The sequence below is a fragment of the Sceloporus undulatus genome, chromosome 10 (genome assembly GCF_019175285.1).
Source record: "Sceloporus undulatus isolate JIND9_A2432 ecotype Alabama chromosome 10, SceUnd_v1.1, whole genome shotgun sequence".
NCBI lineage: Eukaryota > Metazoa > Chordata > Lepidosauria > Squamata > Phrynosomatidae > Sceloporus > Sceloporus undulatus.
Window position 1 is genome coordinate 13556890 of NC_056531.1, and position 24905 is coordinate 13581794.

Below are 24905 nucleotides of genomic sequence, written 5' to 3' on the forward strand. Positions count from 1 at the left end.
TGAAAAAGTATGTAGAGAGATCTTGTGGCACATTTGAGACTCACTGAAAGAAAGAAGTTGGCAGCAGGCGCTTTCCAAGACTAGTTTATTTCCTTGCATGCTTATTATTATTATTATTATTATTAAAATGTAATAAGTCTGTAAAATCAATACGTAAAGAGATCTTGTGGCCCCTTTGAGGAACTCAACTGTGGCTAAACTTTGTTATGTTACTGGACTAGAACTCCCAGGCTCCTCCAGTTCTTGGGAGTGATGGTCCAATGAGGTAACAGAGTCCAGCCCCTCCCCTGACTAAGTTCCAGTCTTGAGCTTGGAGGCCCTGGAGAGTTGTAGTGCAACCACCTCAGGAGGCTCTGTTCTCCCTAGGTAATGTCAGCAAGGGGCTGGAAATTGGGTGGGTGGGCTTCTTTCCTTGGTTGGACTAGAACTCCCAGGCTCCTCCAGTGAGCTGGAAATTGGCCAGGGATGAGGTGGGCTAAGCTTTGTCATTTGGTCGGACTATAACTCCCAGGGGATGGGAATTAGCCGGGGAGGGAGGACTGGGCATCTTTACTTGGTTGGACTATACCTCCCATGGAGCCGACCACAGCACCGTGCACGGGGGGGGGTTCTGGGAGCTGCGTCCCTCAACAGGACCGTGAGGACGGTCCTGTTGAGGGACGGCAGCTCCCAGAACCCCCCCCCCCCGTGCCGGCTGGAGGACCATGGGAGGTATAGTTTCCCCTCCCCGCCTCGTCGGTGCCGCCTTTCGCGAGGCAAACGTCTCCTCAGGGGCTCTTAGTCTTGGAGCCGCCTGCTTTTTCCCTCAGCCCACTTTTCCCGCCTTTTTTGGCTGTTCCCCGCGAGGCCGCCCCTCCCACCTGCGCTCTTCTGCCCTCAATCCCCCCTCCGCGCTTCGTCTCTGCGCATGCGCCCGCGCCGCCTGAAAGGGGGCAAAAGGCGACATTCGACGGCGGCGGGAAAAGGAAGGCGGAGGAGGAGGACGGGGTCTGAGCTCCGCCCGCCGGGGCTGGCCTTCCGGGAGGCTCCCAGGCGCCGGGGCTGGGCCCTCCTCGACGGCGGGGGAGGCTCGGCCTGGCCTCAGCATGGGCCAAGGGACGGGCGGCGGCGGCTTCTCCTGCAGGTAAGGCACCCACCCGAGGGGCAGTTTCCGACTCGGGGCTGAGAGAGTGTGACTCGAGCCTGGTCGCCCCCTGAAAGGCCACCACAGTCTGTGACATCCATATTTGATGGCCCCTTTGGAGACTCACTGGAAGGAAGAAGGTGACAGCAGGGGCTTTTCTAGACCGAAGGCCACTTCCTCAGGTGCATATGACTGTTATTGTTGTTGTGATTCAAAGGTGAGAACAGTCCGTAAAATCAATCTGCAGAGCGATCTTGTGGCCCCTTGGAGACTCCCTGGAAGGAAGAAGTGGGCAGCAGCAGCAGCAGCAGCTTTCTGAGTCTCTGGAATGGAGGGAAGGCGAGGGAAGCCCCTGCTGCCAACTTCTGGAGCCAGGGCAGCTCAAGCCCTCTCCAACCAGGTCCTCTCTCCAGTGTGGATGGCGCTTGGGCAGATGCCACTTTAGCCAGGCTGGCAGTGCCCAGGTATGGATGCTGCTGCCTCTGTTGGACTTCTGCCTGCCCCTTGAATGGGGATGGGAAGGAGCTTTGCTTTGCTGAGGGAATGGGAGTCCAAACGCAGAGGAGGACTGCTACAGCTTTGTACTTGCTGTGTGCATGGATTCATGCCCTTCTCTGTGTGCGGATGTGTGAAAGAGAGTGCTCTTGAGTCCCGCTCTGCATGGCTTTGTCCACTTGGTGGGTCTGCTTTGGGTTGTCACTGTCGGTGGCTGGCTGTGCTCCCCTCTCCCCTTTTAGCGGGACACTTGTATCCTCTTTGCCGCACACTTTGGAAAAGCGTCACCAGCTCACCTTCCACTTGGGGGCTTTTCCAATCCCTAAGGTGAGCTTTGTCCAGAGAGGGGTTGCCTTTGCTTCCCTCTGAGGCTGAGAGAGTGGACCTTGCCAAGTTCCCCCTGGCATTCCCATGGCTGAATGGGGATTCGAACCCTGGTCTCTGGGGAGGCCAAACAGGTGGCACTGCTCACGCCTGGGTGTCAGCATGGATATGACTCTGCCAGCCAGACAGTGTGGTGCAAGGGTGGGCATGGGGCCTCTCTTCCGAGGTTGTTGGACTCATCTGCCAGAAGGCCCAACCCAGGGACGCAATGGGTGCAGTCCAGCAACATCTGGAGGGCTGCTCCATTCCCGTCCCCCTTGGAAAGAGCTGGGGAGGGGTCTCTTTTTAAAGGCCAGAATATACATGGGTAATTTTCAGCATGGCAGTGGAAAATTTGTCTCTTCTAAAAAGCCAAGATTTCTAGCCCCTTGCAACCCTTGGGTCAGCTTCCCCCTCCTCTATAAATCTGGTACCCATTTTTTCTAAGGAACGGAAACAATAAATGAATGAACAGAAAGATGAGTGACGCTGAGACTGCCAAAAGGGACTTCTCTACCAGACACTGCATTTGGTGCTTTTGTGGAATCAACGCCAAGAGTAGAATACCCCTCCGAGTTTCGGTTTGGACACCTCAGTGATCGAAGAAATGCATTTTGTTGGTCACTCACGATAGGCCTTCTCCAGTTTGATCATGCACTTCCTAAGCTTCTGAATGTGGCAAATCTATTGAGGGGAAGCATGCCTTTCAGTCTGCTCAGGTGTGTCTGTTGGACCCATCCTGTTCCCTCCACCTTAGCCAAACGGTTCCACCAACCAGATGCAAATGGAGACTTCAAGGAGCCTCTGTCTTGACGGCTTAGTTTGGAAAAAGGACTTTAAGCAGAGACAGCTTCTCTTTCCACACTTGGTGACAAGCTGCACCTGCTGAAATTGGTTTTTCCACACAGCCCTGATCTTTACTAGGAGCTTAACATCTTCTCCTCCTCTCTATTACTTCCCTTGTCACTTCATGTTGTTCTGCTGTTTCCTTTTTTACTGTCTGATCCCTTACAGCTCTCTGTTAGAGACGCTCCGTTCTCCTCAGCTAAAGAATGGATGGTTGCCCTTTTTAAAAGAAAGATTGGAACACCCACTTTTACAGAAGAAATGGGAAGACAGTGTGAGCAAGGGCCATGCAAAGCAGAAATATGAAAGCGAGTTTACTCAGAGTCTTTTCACTCCTTTCTCCCTTGATAGATTTGTAATCTTTTAGACATGGCATCTGTCTCTTTGGCTTGTGTTACTTCTCACTTGTATATTATTGATCATTATTGATCATTTATCTATGAAATATTGTTGTTTTTTTAAAGTAAACTCCTCTCAAGGAAATCAGGATATCTTATATCTTCTCTCCCAGTCCTGTATGAGGTAAGTTAGTCTGGGAGACTGATCTAATGTTACCCCTTGAGCCTTGTGGTTGCGTAAGGGTTTGAACCTGGATCTTTCCAGTTCCTCATCACACCCTTCTAATTGCTGCACCAGACCAACCGGCTTTGATGGCCCTGTATAATTCAGAGTGAGCACAAGCCAAAGGTCATAGAATCATAGAGTTGGAAGAGACCACAAGGGCCATCCAGTCCAACCCTCTGCCATGCAGGAAATCTAAATCAAATGATCATTGGATCCCCTGCGCTACTATCCCCCTGCAAGGCACTGACATAACTGAGTAAAGGGTTGAGAGGTCAGAGAGCAATTTTTTGCTTTTTCCTGGCCCTTTGTAGGTCACACTGGCAGTCGTGACAGTGACTGGAAGTGGCGTTTCAGATGCGTCACTTTTAGACTGACTTGAGATGCTCCCTGAAATGGCATTTAGAGCCTGGTCTGTGTCCCCAGACACTATTTTCTACCCAAACTAGTATTTTCCAGCCATTAATGTCCAGGTTTGGTGCAAGGGGCAGAGCCATATGGTACCCCCCCAGGACAGGCTACATGCCCCCCCTCACTGTTGGCATGAATAAGTAAAGTAGAAGAATGAACGGATTGCCAAAGGCAGGGTTTGGAACGCTAGGTTTGAGGCTGGATGTATTTGGCTATAGAGCTTCATAGGCTTAGAAAATGGTATTTCCTTTTGAGCGGAGTGTGATTTACACATGCAGACGATTCCACTGTGACAGTTCCCCTGAACTGGCACTGTCCAGATGTGTGTGATTGCAGTTCCCACCATCCTCAGCAATGTTGGTTGGGAATAATGAATGTTGCAGACCTCCACACTGAGGTACAGCAGAGAAGCCTTTTCCTACCACTGAAGGTAGGAGGCTGTCTTTGCTATCCCAGCCACATTATTGCTGCCAAGCTTGGGAGTAATCTTGTCTGCAGAAAATCATTTTGTGATGGTGTGGATGGTGGCCTTGGTGGAGGTGGGCTTCTTGGGGTAAATCACAGTGGTAGTTCCACAAGTGACCCATGGAAGTCAAGACAACTGGGGAGTTGGTGACATTGCAGAGCTTTCAGCTGTGGTGGTTGGTAGGTATACAGGTGGTTTTCTGAAGAATCTACAGTAAAGTATCAGAAAGCTGGAGCTGATAAAGGAAGAAGAGGAGAATTTGGTCTTTAAAGGAAACCTGCAGTGGAACAACTGCCATTGTATCTTTCCCTGCCATGACAAATGGCCACAATTGCTAACTTAGAGGGCTTTGAGAGGGGTGACCAGACAAATCCCTGGAGGTGGAAGAGGGCTATGGACCAGAGCTGGAAAAGTTCCTGGGTGAAAATACTGTGTTCTTGTTACTTGTTAGAGTATTTTAACTGTGGCTCAGGATTCTGGGTGTTGGAGGCCTAAAATGCAAAATTTCCAAGCTGTAACCATTCCCTGGTATCATGCCTCTGGCTTTTGAGTCGCTTGCTTCAAAGAAGGCAGGACTTGTGACTGCTAAAGGGAGGGTCAAGCTCTTTTGTGACATCTCCAGTTGAAGGCGTATGGAGCAGTGACTGCCATGGAACTTTGGCTAAAATAAAAACTGTTCATTTTTTGTTAGTTTTTACAAATCCACAGTTATTTGTTTGTTTGTTTTAAAAAGCCCACAAGACTCTCTGGCTAATCCTCACAGATCGGTTTGCAACTTGACTGCTGTGTGACTTTGAAATGGGTGTCCGTTTAAAAAAATATTCTGGTCATATGAGAGCAGAAAGGCCTGGATTTCTGAAAGGGTTGTTTGTATTAAAATGGCCTCATTGGGTTGTTGATTAAAGGGGGAAATTAGCTGCCCTCTTTGCCAAACCCTCCGCCTGGGAAGGACTGCCAAATGTCAGTAAGATTCAAGGCAATTCTCAGCAAAGAATTTTTGGAAGTTCAAACACTCCTGTCACTCATGCCTATCCTGTGCTAGGAACAGTGTTTTATGGAAACAGTACATGTGGGGCTGGTGTAGCAGCACTGTTTGATAAACATGGATGACAGTGTCCCTTTCCATTCCTCTCGGGCGTCCCTGGCTCTTCTGAGCTTACTTGCACTCCTTGTAGTAACTAGAGGAGGCATAGATTTTCCTAATGCCCCCCTGTAGCTATGAACTATTCCTATTGTAAGATGAGATAGGGAGAGGGTGGCTTGGCCTTGAGTAGTCAATTAAGAGCCATTGGATTTACAAAAGACCTACTTTTTTAGGACTGGTTTGTTGATAGGATCCATACAGCTGTTTGCATTTTCCTACATTTTTAGCAGATGGGCATCAAGGGGGGGTGTCTCTCATAATGGACACCTACAGTTCAGAATTGATCAATCCATGCCACTGGATATGATGAAGATTAAGGCTAGACACAGATCAAAAGACTAGGGCTGATATGTATGTATGTATGAGAATTTTGGGTATCAACCACTGGCAGGCCATGCTGGCTGGTAGCTCTTTGGAGTTATAGTCTCAAAAAAGGAGCTTTCCATGCAAGTCCTAATGGTGCAAGATGGCAAAGCTAGAGGAGTTTTGGGATGTGAGATTGGAATTTGCCTCATGTAAGAACAGCTCAGACTCTTTGTCCATCCAGACTACAGTGTTAACTTCAGCTCCAGTGGGCAGCCGCTCTCCAGGGTTTGGGAAGGGGTTTGTTTCCTTCCTCAACCTTTTAAGCAATGATGCCAAGGGGTGAACTTGCAACTTTCTGCACGCAAAGTCGGTGCGCTTCCACTGAGCTATGGCCCCTTCTGCCTCCCACTTCCTGGAGGAGAAGGTGCATAAAGTGCCACAAACAGTCTTGTGGTTAATTCTGAGCATCTGTGTCCATCCTGACTTCAGTGTGCTGTTTGTAGCAACAGATAGAATACTGAGAACTGAAAACACACATCCCAATAAACTGAGAACAGGGAAGTGTAGCCTTTCAGATGTTGATCTGCAGTCCCCATCATTCCTGGAAAAAGTAGCCAGGGGTGAGGGGTGTCACAACCCAGTAGTACCTAGAAGGCTACATGTTTCCTGTCATGTGTCACAAACCAAATATTGATGGCTAAATAACATGGTGTCATATCTTCTTGCAAGGAGGTGATTGAAGCTGTAATGGCAGATTTCAAAGAAGTTTCACAGTCAACTTCAGGCCATTACTCATCTTACTAAAAAAGACTCCCAGGAGAGTGTGTGCATGCAAACTGTGCCTTTGATACTTTATCTCAAAGGGAAGAAGCTTTGTGGCCTTAATGCTAGTTGGGAGTTGCAAAGTACCAGCTGGCAAGACTTTGCTGCCCGCCTAGCACCCTCATAATGTGTTACAGAAGGCTTCATTCCCAACCACATGGCTCCCAGGCTGGTGGACTTAAGGGTTGTTGCCCATTGCAGAGTATGATCCAAGTGAGATTTACCTTTCACCTTGCTCTCTGGGAAGACTGCCTTAACCTTAGTTTTCTTAGTGTATATGTAATGCTTAACCATAGTTAAATGTTCTGCCTGTACAGGAGCACAGCATTTATTTTGGAAGGCTGTGAAGTAATGCTAAAAACAGTGAGTGGGCTATGCAAGTATTTTGTGATCTCTGGCCAAATTAGCAAAGCAGTGTTAAAATTCTCAACCTCTTGGCTGAAGAAATGCCCTCGGTTACTCCTTCTGGGGCTGGAACAGCTGTACTTTGCAAGACAACAAAGACAATTTAAAAATACAGTACTCTGATCTCCAAATTTAGAAAAAAATGACAAGAAATAGTGTTCTGTTTCAGCAACAAAATGTGGCATTAAGTGCAAAATCTACCCAAAAGCCACTTTTGCATATAATGTAGTAAGTATTGGCTCCAGTGAGAAAGAAAAAGCCAGTAAAATATACTGGAAAAGTTGCTTTTTTAATCTGTTTTGGCTGGAGTTTTTCAAAAGTGGTGGATGGGGGCAGGAGGTTTCTTTGTGAACAGCTGCCAGCTTTGTCAGGTTTAGTCCAGGGGGGATTTGTGTCTGTTCATGCAGCAGTATCAAACTTTTCCTTGACTGTCTTCCTTCTGTTTTCTTTTTTCAAGGATTGTTGGGATGCTAAGGAGACAACCTGCTGTACATCAGGTTGCATGCCTGCTTTTGTGGCTTGTCCTTGTCCAGTGGAAGGGTCATGTGTTACTGCATGTGCATCACAATGGTGGTATGATTCTAACATGTGCTTTGGTGGTGCCTGCTATGCACCATGTGGGATACGGTATCCCTTGGATACTATTTAGTAGGAGTCCCTTCACTTCAGTAGCATATGATCAGCAGTTTTGCCGATATCAAAATGACTCTCCTAAACTAACTCTGTGTGCTCTTGAATGGGAGGAGAGCCTGGGAGTGGACTTCCTCCTATAGTTCTAGCTAGAAAAAGCCCATGGGCTCTGATTATTTTAAAATGGGGAGGGATTAGAGGAGCCTTCCCTTTAGGTCAGTTTTAGTGTGCGTGGCAGCCTTTGATGTTTATCAAGACTGTCCAATCCTGCCTTCAGACAGGAACTTGGAATATATTCGTGGGCACATCTGTGTCCGGTTCTGAGTCTGCCCTCCCCAAGTGGATTGTCCTTTCTATTTTGTCAGCGCATCTGCAAATGCCAGTCTTGTTTTCTGCAAGGTAGTGTATGCGTCTCATATTGCCAGGGCTCATTTCCTTTCTCTTTTGCACTAGTTTGAGGGGAAACCCTTCCTGGAAATAGATGTTGGGTTGTGTAACATCTTGCTCGAAGATTTGCGTCACTGAAAGAGGGTTACGATGCTTGTGAGGCCGTTTTTAGATGCTCAAGATACATGACATATAGGGGTGTGTGTGTGTTTTGAACTCTTTGCCCCACAAGAGCTGTATCCAGGTGTGTCTACGCTTCTGTTCTTTGGAGCAAAATCAAAGGTGGCCTGTCTCTTTTGGATGAGAGAAAAGCCTGGAAGTGAGAGGCTGTTGCAGGACCAGAGGGTGCTCTCAGTTCAGTACAGGCTCAACTGCTCTTTCACCCCAGTCCCACATCTCCTGTGCCCCGATTTCCCAAGGATCACGGAAAGGCCGGAGGTGGAGAGACCCAGGGGAATGGTATGTGGAAGGAAGGAAGGGAGGCTGCTGAGTCATCCACAGGCTGGTGGCACTGATAGACCCAGGAGGCTGGAGGCCCAGCTCAGGGGGCAAGAGGCTTGGGGACCCACAGCGAAACAGACGCAGCCAGCTTTGCTGATTCCAGATCTAGAGAGAGTTTGAGACCTGTGGTGTCTTCAGTTGGTTTCTGAGCTCCCGGTGGCTTTTCTGAGGTTGTTGGCTAGCCCAGTCTATGACTAGGCTCCCAGATTGTCCAAAGATGCAGAGGTCTCCATCACACGTTCCCTTTGTTTTGTAGGCTTCCTTCCCACCCTTGTGAGCCCTGTGGCTGGCCTGCTCAGCTTCACTCTCAGCTTGCTTCACCCACTGGAGGTGTCTGCCTGCTTGCCTGTCAGCCTGCTACTTAGGATGTCCTTGGTGCCTACATCCTTGGAGCTTGGTTGCGGCTCAGTTTTCCCTCTTAATATTGCATAGTTCTTCATATCCCAGGCCTCCTGGGGTCGCTAGCCTTGCCAGCCAAGTTCCCAGAAGCTCTGTGGGACTGACTGTTCCCCCACAGAAGTCAGGGAATGTGCTCAAACATTCCAGCCTGAAGAATTGCTTGGCCACCAGATGAGCAGCAATAGGGAAGTACATTGCTGTCTACCACTTCAAATCCCTCCTCCTCTAATCTGAGAAGGTATCAGTTTGACAGGGAGGGAACCTCCCTGCAGCCCTACAAGCTGTTTTGTTGCCCCCCTCCCACCTCCAGCTTGCTCTGTCTTGGGGGCACTAGCCACTCTTCTGAGGTAGGGGTTGCTCTTCTGACTTTCTAGCTAGCGTGCCTTAGGGAGCACCCTGTTTCAAACTTCTTTAGGCAGCGGCATGGCCAAATGTGGAAATGTATTTCTGTACAGTGAAGAATGGCCTAGGAATAATGAGATGTGCAGTCCAGGACATTTGGAAGACAGGATAAAAGTGGTGAACTAGAGCTTTGGAAGCCTACATTCAAAGCCATCCTTGGCTCTGAAGCTGGGTGACTTTCAGCCAGTTGCCTCATTAGGGGCCTCTTAATGCATCACTGAAAACAGGAGAAACGTTCCAGCCCCAAAAGAGGATGAAAGAGATGACAAATTTGTACAGAATATGTATGTACTAATGGATGTCTATGGACACAGATTTAGAAGTAATGTGCATAAATAAAACAGACCTAGCCTACATCTCAGCCTAGTGGGAAGGGACCATAACTAGGCAATGGGTGTGCCTGCTGCCCAGGAGCTGCTAACTGTTCATGGGCAACTTCTCAGGACCCCCTATTCCTTATCTTGAAGTCCGACCTGAACTTGACAGCTAGACAAAGTCCTCTGGACAATTGGACACATGGCCACACTAGTCACAATCTCTTGGCCTACCCCTGCCTTGCAGAGCTATTGTGAGGCAAAATATGGGAAGGAGAGGGTCATCGCTCTCATCTCCTTGAAGAAAAATTGACATACAGTATAACTATAGACCTATCTTGGCAGTTTTACAACTAACTGTGGGTTAGTGAGGAATGTGTGGGTTTAAAGTGTGTATACAGTATCTGTATTTATACCTGTATTTCTTCATACGCATATGTGTGTGTATATATACACCTACTGGCCTTGCTCATCTCTGATGAAGATATCAAAAGGGGATAGATTTTGGATAGAATGCTGACATTTATAAAATCTTTAATTTCTTCTCTTGGCAAACATGCTAAAAGAGGATTTCCTTCCAGTCTGTCTTTAAATAGCATGGACTTTACTAAGGAAGTCCTTGACTCTGTTTGCACAGTAAAGACACAAGGGCTGCAGATTGGGGCGAGCAGCATCCATGCTTCCTCTCCCAGGGGGATGTGCTGGAACTAAAATAACAAGTTTTGTGTTGGTGGTGATCGTGGGGAGCTGCTGGTCTCTTTGTTGGGCAGATGTAATGCAGTGAAGCAAAACCAACCATTAAATCCCTTGCCTTTACCTTCGGTCCATTCTTCCATTTTTGTGCACATCCTACTTCTCAACCTTTGGCCTTTCCAAAGTTTTGGTGTTGACTTTCCAAAACAGCTGACCACTGGTCGTGCTGGCTAGAGCTTTGGAAAATTGATGTCCCAAAAGTCTGGAAGGCCAAAGTTTATGACCCCTATCTTACAAATTGCTCCAGACAACAAGAGAGCCTCCTTTAGCCTTCCACCACCCCAGAACCCCCTGAGAGAATTTACTCTTGATCCAAATTGGATGGGAGTGGGTGGCTAGCCAGGGAATGGACACGGAGCTTAGGGTGATGTACAGAATATTCCTTCTTTACTCTGTCCTCAGAATAGCCCTATGAGGCAAGTTACGTGACGAAATAGCAACTGATGGTCACCTGGTATGCTTCACAGTTAAATGGAGGAATTGCCTAGCAGGGTTTGTGCAAAGTTTCAAGGCTAAAGTGGGAACTGATTACTGTTGTCAGGATTCATGTTGTCTAGGAGTGTTTAGCCTATTATTATTTCACATTCATTGTCCTTATTCTTGAAAGAACTCACTTGCTTTCAGTAATGCTACACTATAGCCAGATCTGCCAGCCTGACTATATAGAATGTTGATATTATGCTATGGTTGTGTATTACCTGACTGGCTATCTCCTTGGTCGCATGCTTTCTTGTTGGTTAACCCAATTCTCTCTGCTGCTTGTTAATCTTTTCAACCTTCTCTTTCTTGTAAATCCCTTATATCACATATCCTACTTTTTGTGTGTTTTGCAGTACATCCAAATATTTCGAGTTCCTGCAATGAATGGACATACTGTCCCGCCAGGTGATCCTATATACGCCGGCGGCTGGAATGAGTTCTGCGAGCAGCATGCCATCAGCACGGCCCGAGAGCTGGCCCAAAAGTACCTCCTTTTTGTCAACGAGAACCCTCAGCATGAAGTCTTGGCTGCTGACAACTTCTCCCTCCAGTTTGCTGACCTCTTCCAGCAGTATTTTTGCAACGAGGTGAAGGATAATTTTGCTATGAACCAGTACCGCATTCTTCCATTTAGCAGGGTGCGGGACTACAGGGAGACTGGCCAAAAACATTCCGACAACTTTCTAGGGACGGTTGGGAACAAGACTGAGGTAGAATTGGCTGAACAGTCTGACTGGAGGCCAGAGGCTCATCCACCTGGGCTGCCCAAGGCTTGGAGTTCTGAGGAACTTACAGGGACTGCTTCCTCAGTGGCTGTGAGGAGGCATTTTTCCCTGGACCGGCTGAGGAGGAGTTGGCGGAACTTTTTCTGCAGGAGATCCTCAGAACCTTTCCCTGGCAATGGAGAAGTGCCAGACTCTGTTTTGAAATCTGGCCTTGCTCGAAAGATCTTCCCCTGGGCCCTCTCGCGACATCTGTCATCTCAGGTTCGGAAAGAGGGTAATCTGAAATACTGGATGGTGACAGAGGCCACTGTAGATAGTGGGACATGCTGGAAGAAATGCCGGCTAGTTTTACAGAAAGAAGGGCCTTCGGACAGCGAGAATTATGTCCTGGCATTGTTTGATCCCCCCAAGGTAAGTGAATGAATGGGTTGGAAGCCACTCAGGGGTTCTGAAGGGTTTCTTTTTACTCAGCCTGGCAAACCATGTCTTTGGGGCTATAGAGAAGTTGGGGAACAGTTTCAGTGCATTTTTCACATTGTCTGGGGTGGCAGAAATGACAAATTTCAATATTACTAAAATGGTCTTGGGTATTTTTATGTTCCTGTTCTTATACCCAGCCTGCAGTGTATTCAAATGTCAAAATCCTCTATTCAGCGGACAGACTTGGGAACCACAGTTTTGGATTCGGACCTAGCATCTTTTCCAACATGGGCAGTGATTAATATTCTTCACCAAGGGGCTGCAGTTTCTCTACTCTTAAGAACTGGGGATGTTAAACAGTAGGGATGGACAACTGTGGCCCTCTCGATTCTTTTGGGCAGCAACTCCTATCAACCCTAGCTAGCAAAGCCAGTGGTGAGGGATTGTGGGAGTTGCAGTCTCAATGCATCTGAAGGGCACAATACTTTGTCAAACATACTTTCCATCCTCGTCCTTCCAATTGTAATTTACACGATTCTTTGCCTGGGAAACTGTGACATACCCATTCAAGGCTGAATGTTAGTGAGACGTTTGTAGTGTAAAAAATGTTGGAGTGATAGATCTGGGTTCATCAGAATTGTGAAGAGTCTTGGTATGATTCAGTTAGGCCTTTTCAAGAATGGACTGGCCTGCCTTAGAATTACCATATGTTCTGGCTTGTTCATCTATTTTTCATATTCTGATGGAATTTGACAGTTTGTGGTGTATATGTTTGTATGTGTATCTGTATATAGTGTGTATCTCTGTGTTAATACAGGTATAGATATATAGAAATTCTTTTCCATGCTTTAACTGTTCAGAATAGTTTGCTATGTCAGCATGGTGTATTTCTAGGAAAAGGAATCGTGGAAATGGTCTTTATAAGAGCTTTGTAAGAATTACCTTTGAACGGCATCTACCAGAATCCCCCAGCCAGCATGTGTACCGCTGCCTGGAAGATTCTGAGAGCTGTGGTCCAAAAAAATAACTTTCCATGCTTTTTGTTCTGTTTTGCAAGTCAGCAAATCATTTTATGTTTCCTTGACTAGTGAGGACCTGGTTAATGAGTAAATGGGTGTTGAACCTTCGACTGGAGTGAAGTTAGCTTTGAATGTCTTCTGCCTTGGAGACCACAGTGTTACTGTGATTGATAGTAAAGCTGACCTGTACTGACCCAGAAATATGGTCACACAGTGTGCCTGGGGCAGCCTTCCATTACTGCATGCCATCCAGATATGTTGGACTACATACACATCTGGTTGGAAAAGCCTGGCCTAAGGCAGATGTTTTCAGGGTGCAATGGGAAAAGGGACTTAAATTTGATACAGTAAGAGAGCTGACTTATCAAGACACGCGGAGCTACTCAAGTGGTAGGGCATTGAGGAATGAGAGCGCACTGTGTATCAGCTGAGCAGGTCTCAGTTACTCCAGAGCAGCCTGTAAAGTCACCCTGCCTGCTGTTATGAAGAATGATTTCCATCCTTCAGTGAGGAACAGAAGAGTGATACATAGAATAGGAAGCTGCCTCGCTCCTGTTATTGTTTGTCCTTTTTGGACGATTAATGTTTCAGGTGAAAGAGGCTTTCCTGACCAGATCATTGTTACTGGAGATGCTGGAGATTTGAACCGTGTACTTCCCTGAATTATAGCCCTGCTCCTGAATAGGGAAGAAAAGTTCAATTTTGGGCTACAACTCCCCAAAACCCACAGATGCCATGGCCATTGGCCACTAGTCTTTGACCAACTTGTAGAGCTGGAGGGTGTGGGGTGGACAGACACAGGATTCCCACTGTTTCGGTCCATGCTGTCCGTAGTAGGGGCTGGTGAGGACTGTATGCCTCGTTGACAGATTCTGAGACAGCCTGCAGCTGTGGCAAGTTGGCTGTCTCCACACAGCTACTTCTTTGGTTGAACCAGCCCTGGTTGAAAAGAATCCTCTATGATCCTGGGTCAGCTCCTAGTTCTTCTTGGCAACCAGGGGATGCCCAGAGGACTCTTGGTGTCTACAAAAAAGCCCACACACTCACCCCCCCCCCCTTGGTCATAAGAGCCAAGGGCCTAAGGCTAGTGCCTTCTGATGAGCCATCCAAACACTCTCCCTGGTTTCTGGCTGACTGCTTTCCCTAGATCCTGGATCTTGTCCCAAGAAATAGCCAGAAAGCTGTGAAAGAGGCTGGTTCTTCCTTCCATTTATCTGAATAGGCAAAAAAATGCATTATAGGGTTTTTAACAGTATGAGATTTGGCATTTCCTGCTTTCCAGTAGGCACTGCAACATTATTGTTGTTGTTGTTGTTGTTTAGCTTTTCAACACAAGGCCAGTTAGGTAGGAGAATTTGGTGGTTAAAAGAGTATTTTAAGAAGAGAAACAAACACACACATCATATGCGCACACGTACACACACACACACTTCATTCTGTGTCTTCAAAGTCCCCTGGGGATGTTAAACAGGAATCCATTCATCCAGCATACACAGACCTCCGTTTAATAGAAGGCAAAGAACAGGGGTTGAATTTAAACTCTCCTACAGTTGCCAGAAAATTGTCTATTGGCTTAGTTCTCTCGTTTCTTCCTCTCGCTTCTTGTGAGCTAAATATAGTTTCACAGGGCTGTGTCAGATTGAAATGTCTTCCAGAAAAGTCAACCTAATATTCTTCAAATGCAGTGTTGCTCTTTTGGTGGTCAGTTTCTTTTTTCTCACCCGAGGAGGAGGAGGAGGAGGAGGAAAAAACCCTGCCACCTTTAGTAAACTACAAGTCTGGTGGTTTGTAGCTCAGCTGTTGGTAGCTTTGAGGGTAAATGTGCACTTTTTTTGGCAGACGGGCACATGGGTATGTCTTCCAAACCTGCTAGGTAGGTGAACCTGTGAATTGGCACTCTGGTGCAGGCATTTCTTACGGGCTGAACATGCATGCTGGTGGTTTCTTTTCCAAGGAAACCAGGGCAGCCACATGAGCAGCAGCTCCATTGAATGCATTGGACCTCATGGCTCGAGTTGCAGCATGAAATAAAGATGGCTTAATGACATTTTGTCTCATGTTGGGGAGGTTGAAAAGTAACCTGGCATGAACCTGCGTTGACTGGCAGTTTCTTTTAGACAAGCAATATCCAAGCAACAGCTACAGATCCATCCTGTCACCAAAAACTCTTGACTTTGTCTAAAAGAACTGCCAGGAGGGATACTGGGAAGGGATAAGACTCCTATTTAGCACAGATTTCCTCGACCTGGTGCCCCCCAAATGAGTTGAATTCCAGTTTCCATCACCCCTGTCAGCCTGGCCATTGTAAGATGTTGATAAGTGGGTGGGTGTTTGTTTTTCTGATGGTTTTCACAAGGCTGCTTGGAGATTTCACACTTAATCTCATGCCAGATCCCCCACAGCAATTGCATAAGACATGCCAGCTGGCAACATTCCATGATAGGAAAAGGAGCAAGTGTCAAAACCATCGCACACAAACATTAGCAGGCTGCTGCTACTGTTGCTGTTGTTGTTTTTGCCTTGCCCTTCCTCACACAGCAGCTCACAATCTAGTTAGAATCACACATTACAAACTTCTAAAATAATAAATTACAAATGTCTGCTCAAATACAGTAAAAGGAAGACCAACAAACAGTAGCAGAAGACAAGTCAAAGCACTTGCTTGTTTCCCTGAAAGCTTGTGCAAATACATCTGTTTTTAGTGGGTGCTTGAAAGGCAAGAGTGTGAGGGACAACCAGATACCTCACTGAAGCAATTTCCATAGCCAGGCTGTGACGGTTGTGTGTGTTATGTGAGATTTTGAGGCCTCCCGAATTCTTTACCTGACTACTTAGTACCACTGATAGTTCAGGAGAACTTAGAGGCTGGCACATCTCTATGGCATTTTAAAGGCATAGAGTCCAACTGTTGTTTTTTAAACTCTTGGACCAGTAAGACACTTTCAGTTTTTATTTATTTATTTATTTATTGAGCTTGGAAGGCATCATTAATCTTGAGAGCTTTTAATCCTCCTCTTGCATCTGAAGTCTAGAAAAGTTTTCTTTTATTGTGCTTTGCAAAGTGCTTGCTTTTTTCTCTCCTTTTTTTGTCTAGCAAGTACAGTTCTCAGAATGCTACCAATAATACGATGCTGGAAGATGAAAAAATTCTTTGGAACGGAGGCCAAAACTCAGATTTCAAAGCAGAAAGTTGCATGGTCTCCAAATGGGCAGCTTTGAAATCAAGAATAGAACATTGTACCATAAACGTCTGAGCATCTCATGGACATAGGTGATGGATGGCCAGATTACCGGAATGAGTAATTCCGGGAACGATTTCCCCCCTCACACACACACACACCCCTTCACTTCCAAGCTCACTTGTCTCTTCTGCCAGGTTCCAGCTTGGAGCAATCCCGTTTACAGCCAAGCTGAAAATCCCATGAAAATTCTTACTTCCAATGGAAACATCCGTAGTCGTTTATTTCAACCAGATGCTAGAGCAGAGCGAGGGATGGGAGAGTGTTTTTCTCTGCTCCTTTATTGTGGCATGCTAAACATTGTGTGCTATTGGTGGTGGATACACACAATATCCTATTCATATGGGGTCAAAAGGGAATTATTTTTCTTTCCCCTGCTGCATGTTACTGTTATAGAGTGGGAGGATTTGAATGCCTTTCTTCCCACCTCCAGTTTTCCCCAAGCACATGGATTGGCTTACTCACTGAAGACGTCTGGAACCATTTTCCTGGCAGCTGCCTTCACACAGAAAAGCACAGGTTCAACCTACAGCTTCTCTGGTTGGAAAAGGACTGGGTGAGCAAGTTTGGACCCTGCTCCTGTTTTGAGGCAGGCAACTCAGGACAGAAGGTCCCTTGGGTTTCCTTGTCTGTCAGTGTGGCTGGTGGGCTTATGTGGCCACAGGCCCAGCCTCTGAATTTCCCACAGTGCCCCAGGACCATGGTAGATCAGGAACAGTGTAGGAAATCAAGATGGTGACTGGGTCCATCAGTGCTCAGAATGCTGGATCAGGAAACAAGCAAATTCAGAGGCTAGAATCATAGAGTTGGAAGAGACTGCAAGGGCCCTCCAGTCCAACTCCCTGCCATGCAGGAAATGAAAAGTTACCCTTTTTTGCTTGCAACGCTTCTGAAGTAGAACTGCAGTTTCTCTCCAACTCTCTATGTTGGCTGGGGTTGTGAGAATTGTAGTTCCAAAAAGTTTTTTTTTTAAATCCGCACTGGGAAAATGAAGGTAAACACCAGGCAGGCATGAGTGGGGGGTCCTGTCATGGCACAGGGCCCATCACTGTCAGGTATGCCCACCAGTACCAGAGCGAGTCGTGACAAAGACTCTTTTCCTTGTGAGGGCTTGGAGGGCCACTGCCAGCCATGGAAGACAATACCGGGTGTGAGCCTGTGTTAATTTGGTTGGAACAGTAAAGGCCTGCACTTATAAGCCTAGTAATTCCCTGTAGTTGTGCTGTCCCTTGACAAACCCTTGATAAAGAGAGAGCCTGGTTGACAGAGGGACATCTGAGGGTGACCCAGCTGCTGGTTTCCTTTCTCACTTAAAAATGCTGGGCGCTCCCCCCTTCCAACCCCAGCAGCAGCCTCTTCCCAAGCCTGCTTCTGAATTTCTCACTCTCTTTCTCTCACTCATTTAGCTGACTTCAGAGCACAGTTCAGAAAAGAGACTTGGGAGATGGCAGCTCCCAGAATCCCCTGACTTGCATGGGCAGTGGCAGTGTGCTGGAGGATTCTGGAAGGTGTCAGTTCTGAGCTCTGCTTTCAAGATGCCGGCTGAGCCATGGCTCAGCTGTCAGCCTGACTCCAGTCATGCTTTGGAAGGGGTGGCTGGTGCCTATGGGAATGGAGTGGAGGGCTCTTTTGCAAGGCTGCCTTTCATTCATGGGGCGTAGGGGGGGGGGTGGTCCCTCTTGAAGGAGTTGCTTTGTTGTGCAGCTTCCTCTGGGGAGGGGAAGGCACTTTGGAGGCACTCTTCACATTTCCGGTTTCTAAAAAGTTTTTCTCAGTATATACAGTATTTTAAAAGAAATGCAGGAAGAAAAAGAGAATAAAAGCATTAACATTGCTTATGGAGGAAACAAGCTGTTCTTGTGGTATATCTTGAAAGGAGAAGGAAAAAGGAGTACACAATTGGAATATTTCTACACTTCCATATATTGACTAACCAAACTGACAGCCTTTTAACATTTGCAGTGGGGTGGGAGAGGAGTTTAATGGGAAAACATAGAGTTTTGGCAATATGGGCTTGTTGCCTCTTTATGAACATCTTGGGCTTAAAAGGGAGAAATGGCAGTCACCTGTATTTCTGTTTTTTAAAGAATTATGCAGTTGCTAACATGCTAGCATAGTTAAGCATACTGCGCTCAACTTGTGTTGATTCAAATGGCAGCATTGGGACAGCTGACATTTTAAAGCACAGTGACTTAGTTTTGTAAAAAGTTGTTTTGATTCTGCTGTGTGAGTGTGTGAAGCAAAAAAGCAATTAAATATGCCCTTTTCCTTTTAACCAGGAATGAGTAGTTTATAGTTAAACCAGATGTGACATAAAATTCAGCCAAACAAGGAGTGGGGCTACATGGCCCTCCCTGGGAACTGAGGTAGAGTTATCATCATCTCTCACCATTGGCTATCCTAGCTAGGGCTGCTGGGCATTGTAGTTCAACAGCAACTGGAGGGTGAGATGGCCACCCTGCTTAAAAGCAAGCGTGTTAACATTACTTTAAAAAAAGAGATTTCATCCTAGTTGTTACCTGATACTTTATGTGTAACGTTACTAAAGCATAATTGGGGTTTGGGGGAATAAGCTACCATCCTAGTTAAACTCTGCCATGCCGTCATTTCTGGTCTTTTTCAGTTTTTTAGTGAGGCTCTTGTTTTCCTGGCATATATAATTGCTGAAGAAGTGAGGTGTTTCTTTTTCCTTTTCTTCGAAGGCTGGTGAGGAGGGGTGCGCTGGGGTTACATGCACTGTAGCGCGTGTGTGTTTTCCTAAGAAGTTGCTTTTTTCTTTTCCTTTCCAAGTTTTGAAACAGCCTAGGAAAGGCAAGATGTGTCAAAAGCTTTGTTTGTCATTTGTTAAACCACAGCCTTTTTCCATCCTTGGTCATTTCCGGAAAAGGAAGTTTGGGGAGGAGTGGGGTTGGCACCGACATTAGAGCTGCCTAACCACACTTCTTGACATTAACTGCTGAAGAATGAATTTTGTATTTTTCTTCTTTTGGAAAATCTGTTGCCATGAGTTTGTGTGATTTTTTAAAAAAAAGACAACCACAGTAAAAAAAAAAAAGGGGGGGGGATCTACTCCCCCTACTCCTTTTCAGCATAGATTTCCAAGTTACATAAAAAGTAAGCACTGTGTGAGTTTGTGTTTTTGTAAAAACTCAAACCAGAAATGTCCTCTGCTGGGTTAAAAAATGAGAGTTAAAGATTATGTAATTTATTGACAGTTACCTTAATAACATGAAGTTATGGAATGTTCTTGTTTTCTTTACAGAATAGCTTTACCATGTTTTCAGGACGGTAGAGGAAAAAATTAAAGATGCCAGCTGGTGTAGAGGCTTAGTAAGGGCAGCATGCCAGGCAGAATGGGATTGAAAGTTCATGTTTGGCCCTCTAGATCCAGAGCTTAGAAAAGTACTTTTCTGAGAGACACCTCTCAGAATGTCCAGGAATTCTGAGAGCTGTCATATAGAAAAGTGACTTTTCCAAACTGCATTCAGAAAACTGGAGCCCCAGTCTTAGTTTATGGGCCTCTTGAACACTTGCTTAGACCAAGTCTTTCTCCTGAGCTTCTCCTGTCCTGAAAAGTTTTTCTCTCAGAGAGAATGTCTTGTGAGGTGTGTGTGTGTGTTTTAGATAGATGCAGTGCAGTGTGTGCATGTGTGTTCATATGTATGTATAGTGGGGAATCTTTTCATTTGATCTTGGCACAGAGGGATTTCTTTATTGGAGAGCAAAATTTGTAATAAATTGTTTCTTCTGGGCAGCCTCTCCCTTTGCATTCATTTTCCATACAGTGGAAGAGAAAGGGAAAAATTCCTGAGAATTTATTTTGTTTGTATGTTTGTATTGCAAATTGTGCCTCCTCCTCCTGGCTCTCCAGGCATCTTTTCTTGTTTCCTTGCTTTGCAGGTAGGACTGAGCAGGAGAGGTTGCAACACTCTTATGTGCACATATCCCTATGACAGTGAACCCCCTCCAATCCCTTGTGGCTCTTCACATGGGCAGAGGGAGATGGGATTAACATTTATTTAAAAACCTTCCTGTTCCAACAGGCATTCCCCGACTAAAAATCCTGTGGGCCTCCCTCCTCTTCCGTGGCCAAGAGGTTGGGCTAAGGGGTTTTAATCCTGTTGGTTTTTGTTGATAGTTTTTTTTTGTATTGTTTGTATGGCCTGCCTGTAGCTGTATTTTTTATATTGTTATGGCACCATTGTTTTTAACCTCGTTGTAAGCCGCCCTGATCTTGGGAAGGGCGGGATATAAATAAAAATGTTATTATTATTATTATTATTATTTATTTATTTATTTTATTGACGGGAAAGTGGCTGCAGTGCATCATGGAGAGCTTGCAAAGATTACCCTTTTGGGACAACTGCTTTCCAAATCTCCCCACTAGCATGGCTATTAGCTATGCTGGCTGGGGATACTGGAGGATGTCATGCAAAAATAAACCTCTGCAAGCACAGAGTATGTCTGTGAATGTGTGTACACATGTAAGCATAGTGGGAGCTATGCTGTGGATTGCACAGCACACTTTATATGAGGACTGGATTGTGTCCTGGTTGCTTATCTTTCATGTTGGGCATGTGCCCAGTTCCTCCAGTTTGCAAAGCCTTGAACCTGTCAGCAGAAAGGAAGCTGCAAATCTTTGCCTCTGTACTAAGGCTCCTTACCTCTTGTTTTAGGACTCTCCCCTCCCGCCTTCCCTTTTTCCTCTTCCTGTCCCCCTTGCGGAGTTTCTGTCATCTCAGCAGTTTTCTTCATCTGGCGAATTTAGCGCGTTTCCTCTTCTGCCTGATTTGGGGCTGGGTGCGGGGGACAACTTCTCTTGAGATCTTCCTTCTCAATTTCCTGCGTAGCGGCTGCATATCTGCGTGTTCGCTTGGGCTGGGAAGCACATGAGTGCGCTGTCTGTTTCCTGTGTTCTCGTGCTGAATTATAATCATGCTTTGGGGTGGAAAGCATCAAGGGAAGAAGGCTGCAGAGAAACAGGAAAGGGGTGGTGGTGGTGAGGATGGGACGGTGGGCTTTGGGAGGTCCCTGTTGTCAAATAAAATAGGCACAGGCTGTATCCACACTGAAAAAATAACCTGGTTTGGCATCGCTTCAACTCTTTCTGGCTAAGGGCTATGGAATTCTGGGAATTGGAGTTTGTTGTGGGGCCCAGAACGGAGCTCTGCTCTGCTCTGCCCACAACAAATTCCAACTCCCAGAATTTCATAGCCTTGAGCCAGGGCAGTTAAAGCAGGGGCAAACTGGGTTATTTCTCCAGTGTGGATGCAGCCAAAAATAGCTCCACAAATGCTTTTACTCACCCATGGGCTATACTGGCTTGTATGTGTAGATCTGGCCACCTGGGGACAATTTCTTGTTGTGTGTCTGTGTGTCTGTCCTCCACAGCAAACCTGACTTCCTTCATGGATCATAGCTTGGAGACCGTGTGTCCATTAGCATGCAGGCCGAACCTCTCTAAGCCTATGACTGGGATGCTCCCAAGCTTTCACATTGCAGCCGTGGGGCAAGGCTGGTCTCGGAGTGTTGACAGTCAGCACAGTTGTGGCGAGGCAAGTGCAGTGTTGGCGCCTGACCTTCAACGGGAGCATGACCCTGCATGGCTTAGAAAAGTCATTTTGTTGGATTGCACTTTCCAGAGCCCTGCAAGCCAGTGTGGGCAGCAATAATTCTTCCATAAAGGAACATTTCTTTCCAAGCTGAGAACCCTAAGGTAGATCCACAATTGGCAACTCGTTCCTCTAACCAAGGGTGGAAAATGGAAGCCTGAGCCAGTGCTGGATGAGTGAGCAATCTTGGCTTGACCAGCCAGAAGCAGTGCTTGAGCAAAAGAGCTCTTCAACCCAGAGGCTTCTTGTGCATCTCACTTGTTTGCTCCTGCTCTTGGCCATTTTAACACCCTTGTGCTGATTTTGGCACACTTTTCAGACAAACATCTCCTAAAAAAACCATGTTGATATCTGTATTTTTTTTTAATGCAGGGATTTCAGGGGGTCCACAGAAGTGTGGCCTGGGGAACACAGGCTGGCTGCAGTCCACACCTTTCCCACCTGTGCCCCAGGATGCCTTTCAAACCAAGAATTGAGTGGCCAAGACATGGGACATGTGTGGCAGCTAGCAGTAACTGAGCTGCAAAAGGAAAAAGTCTGACAAACCCTCCATTACCCTTCATGCTGGAGGGAAAAAGGATCAGGTGCCTGGGGAGAAACCAGCCCCGGTATGGAATACTGTACTGGGGCAGTTGGAGCAGGCCAGAAAGCCGCTGTGGGCCAATGAGTCCCTTGGGCTAATGCAGTTTGGTTTTTTAATGTACGGCTTTAAAGCATAACAAATTCCATTTGTGACTGGTATTGCATTAAGTCTTCCTCCTAGGGCTGATGGGTTCTCCCTCCCCCCTTTTTTTTTCCTTTTTTTTTTTTTTTTGGTCAAAACCACCCGGGGAAAACAGGTTTGCATTGAAAAAAGAACTTGAGAGAGAAAATCCGTGGCTTGGCTGAAAGAGAGAACCGTTTCTTCCTTGATCAAAATGAAAGTATGTGGTTTTGGCTCCTTCTCCCCCACCCTCTCCCTCCCTCCCCCTTGACTTTTTAGTAACCAAATAATTGCATATTCATAGCCTGCCTGTGAAACAGAGACCAGATTCCCCTGCCCCTTGAGCATCATTCTTTTCTTATCAATGCACAAAGGCTTGCCATTGGTATTTTAAATGACTTTCCATTGGCATGTTTGGCTTCAAGAGAAAGGTATGTTTTTTGAGGGCACCCATGGGAGATGTCCTCTCCCTAAAGCACTTTACTTCTCTTGCAGTATTGCTAAACAGCAGTTTACTATTTCAATAAGGCTGTTTTTGTGATCAAGCCCCTCCTCACAGGCCAGGCTTACTCTATGCGAAAGGAGGGCACAGGGCCCTGATCCAAGAGAGCCCCTACTTCCCCAGCACAGATCTAGTGCCTGAGTTTGAATTCCTGTTGGGATTTTTTTGCTTCTTCCACAGAAAAAGCTTCTCAGGCAGTGTGAAGAAAGCTCCCTCTTCCAGCTCCCTTCCACACTACACAGTTAGGGTTATCGTTCTACTTTAACTTTCCTGGTTCCGTTCTGTGGAATTCTGCAACTTGCCATTTTGGGAGCAGTATGTACAGTTGTCAGACAGAGAGCTCTAGTGACTCCCCGCTTTCCAGATTCTGGGGATTGTCATCTGAAAAAGGAACGTCTCGAAGCTCTGGTCTGGTAGTTTTGGGGACCAGAAAATAATGGCAGTTGCAGCCTGATGGAGTGAACCTGAGACCTAGATGTTTAATTTCAACATCTTGCTAAATCATGGAAAGCCACTGGGTGACCTTAGGCAAATCACACTCTCTCAGCTTCAGCACTTGCATCCTGTGACGCCTAAGCTCTGTTGCTGAGGGAAAAGGGAATGGAGAGAGCAGAGTTATACTCTGTAACTAGCTGCAAAGCTTGGATGTCATAAGATACAAGTGTCACAGTTATCTGTAAGGAGTTATCAGTTTTCTTGTTAGCAATCAGAATGTATTATTCATTTTAAATACAAGGTATCTGACAGCCTGATTAAAAAAAAGGTACCCCTCAAAGCCAGCATGGGGTAGGGGTTTGAATGTTGGACTAGGACCAGGGTTCCAATCTTTGCTCAACCATGGAAACCCACTGGGTGGGCAAGTCACACTCTCTCAGCTCAGAGGAAGGCAAAAGCAAACACCCTCTGGATAAATTCTGCTGGGAAAACCCCAATAAGTGATATTGTTAAACTGCAGTTCAGCAGGTGTATTCTATTAAAACAGCACCTGTGTTAAAAATCAGTTTGTGAATGCTTGCCAAAGGAAAAGCCCTTTTTTGGGGGACGATTTCAAACTGTAAGAAATGGAAGCCCGGGAAGAAAATTATTACTACTGAAGACTTCTGATACCAAGGCTTGGATATATTGTCTGTTTTTGTTTAGTTTTTGTTTCTCTCATTTTGCAAGAGGTTCTTTCCCTGGTTGTTGGAATTAGCAGCAAAGTCTTCGAAAGGGAAGGCTGGCAGCTGTGTCCTTGATGTGACCTTGCAATCTCACATCCGCTGGCAACCACAGACCTCTTGTGCTTGGTCCAAGGGGGGGTTGGCAAGTTAGGGTTGTGTTTCTCTGGTGCGCGGTTGCCGAGTCGTGCAACCTCTCCATCTGCTGCTGTGTGCTTTTACTGAGTGCCTCCTGTCTCCTTCCCAAAATGTCTCTGACACTGTGTGAGAGAGTTAGGTTAATTTGGGGCTTCAAAATCACACCCAGATAAGCTGACCTCTGAAACTATTTCTTTGGCTCTCTGTCTGCCTTCTGAAATTGAAAATGGCATCAATGAGGACTAGATGCATCCTTAGTTTTTAAATTGGCATCTAAGGATGCTGGATTCTGTACCTGACCATTCTGTACTTCTGCAGTTCTATGAAATTGTGGTATATATATGGCAAGGCTACCAGGCAGTGTGTCTCTCTCCTTCCCCAGATTAAAGTACCCCTGCTTAAAGAAATTTGTCCTTATGTTTTTGGATTTAAAACAAGTGATTCACTCTTTCCTCTGACTTTTCCTGCCCCTCTCTTGCAAATTGGGGCCATGGCACCTTATGGAAAGTCATGTAGATCTATAGCTGTTAAGCTACATTGCTGACAACATTGCTAGTATAATTAAAAACATGTCAAAATAAG

The 24905-nt window shown here is 46.2% G+C and overlaps 1 protein-coding gene across 6 annotated transcripts in view; it reads left to right on the top strand.

Annotated features, from left to right (window-relative positions):
* The first annotated feature begins 273 nt into the window (after window positions 1-273).
* The window catches only part of SH2B3 (SH2B adaptor protein 3), a 51745-nt gene continuing 27113 nt past the window's right edge, over window positions 274-24905 (top strand). Inside the window, exons 1-2 of one of the 6 annotated variants that reach the window (XM_042441326.1) lie at window positions 274-366; window positions 11162-11944. In XM_042441326.1, the coding sequence (XP_042297260.1) occupies window positions 11189-11944 (756 nt within the window). In that variant the 5' untranslated portion in view covers window positions 274-366; window positions 11162-11188. The other 5 variants (XM_042441328.1, XM_042441323.1, XM_042441325.1 and 2 more) reach the window with 5 other exon arrangements.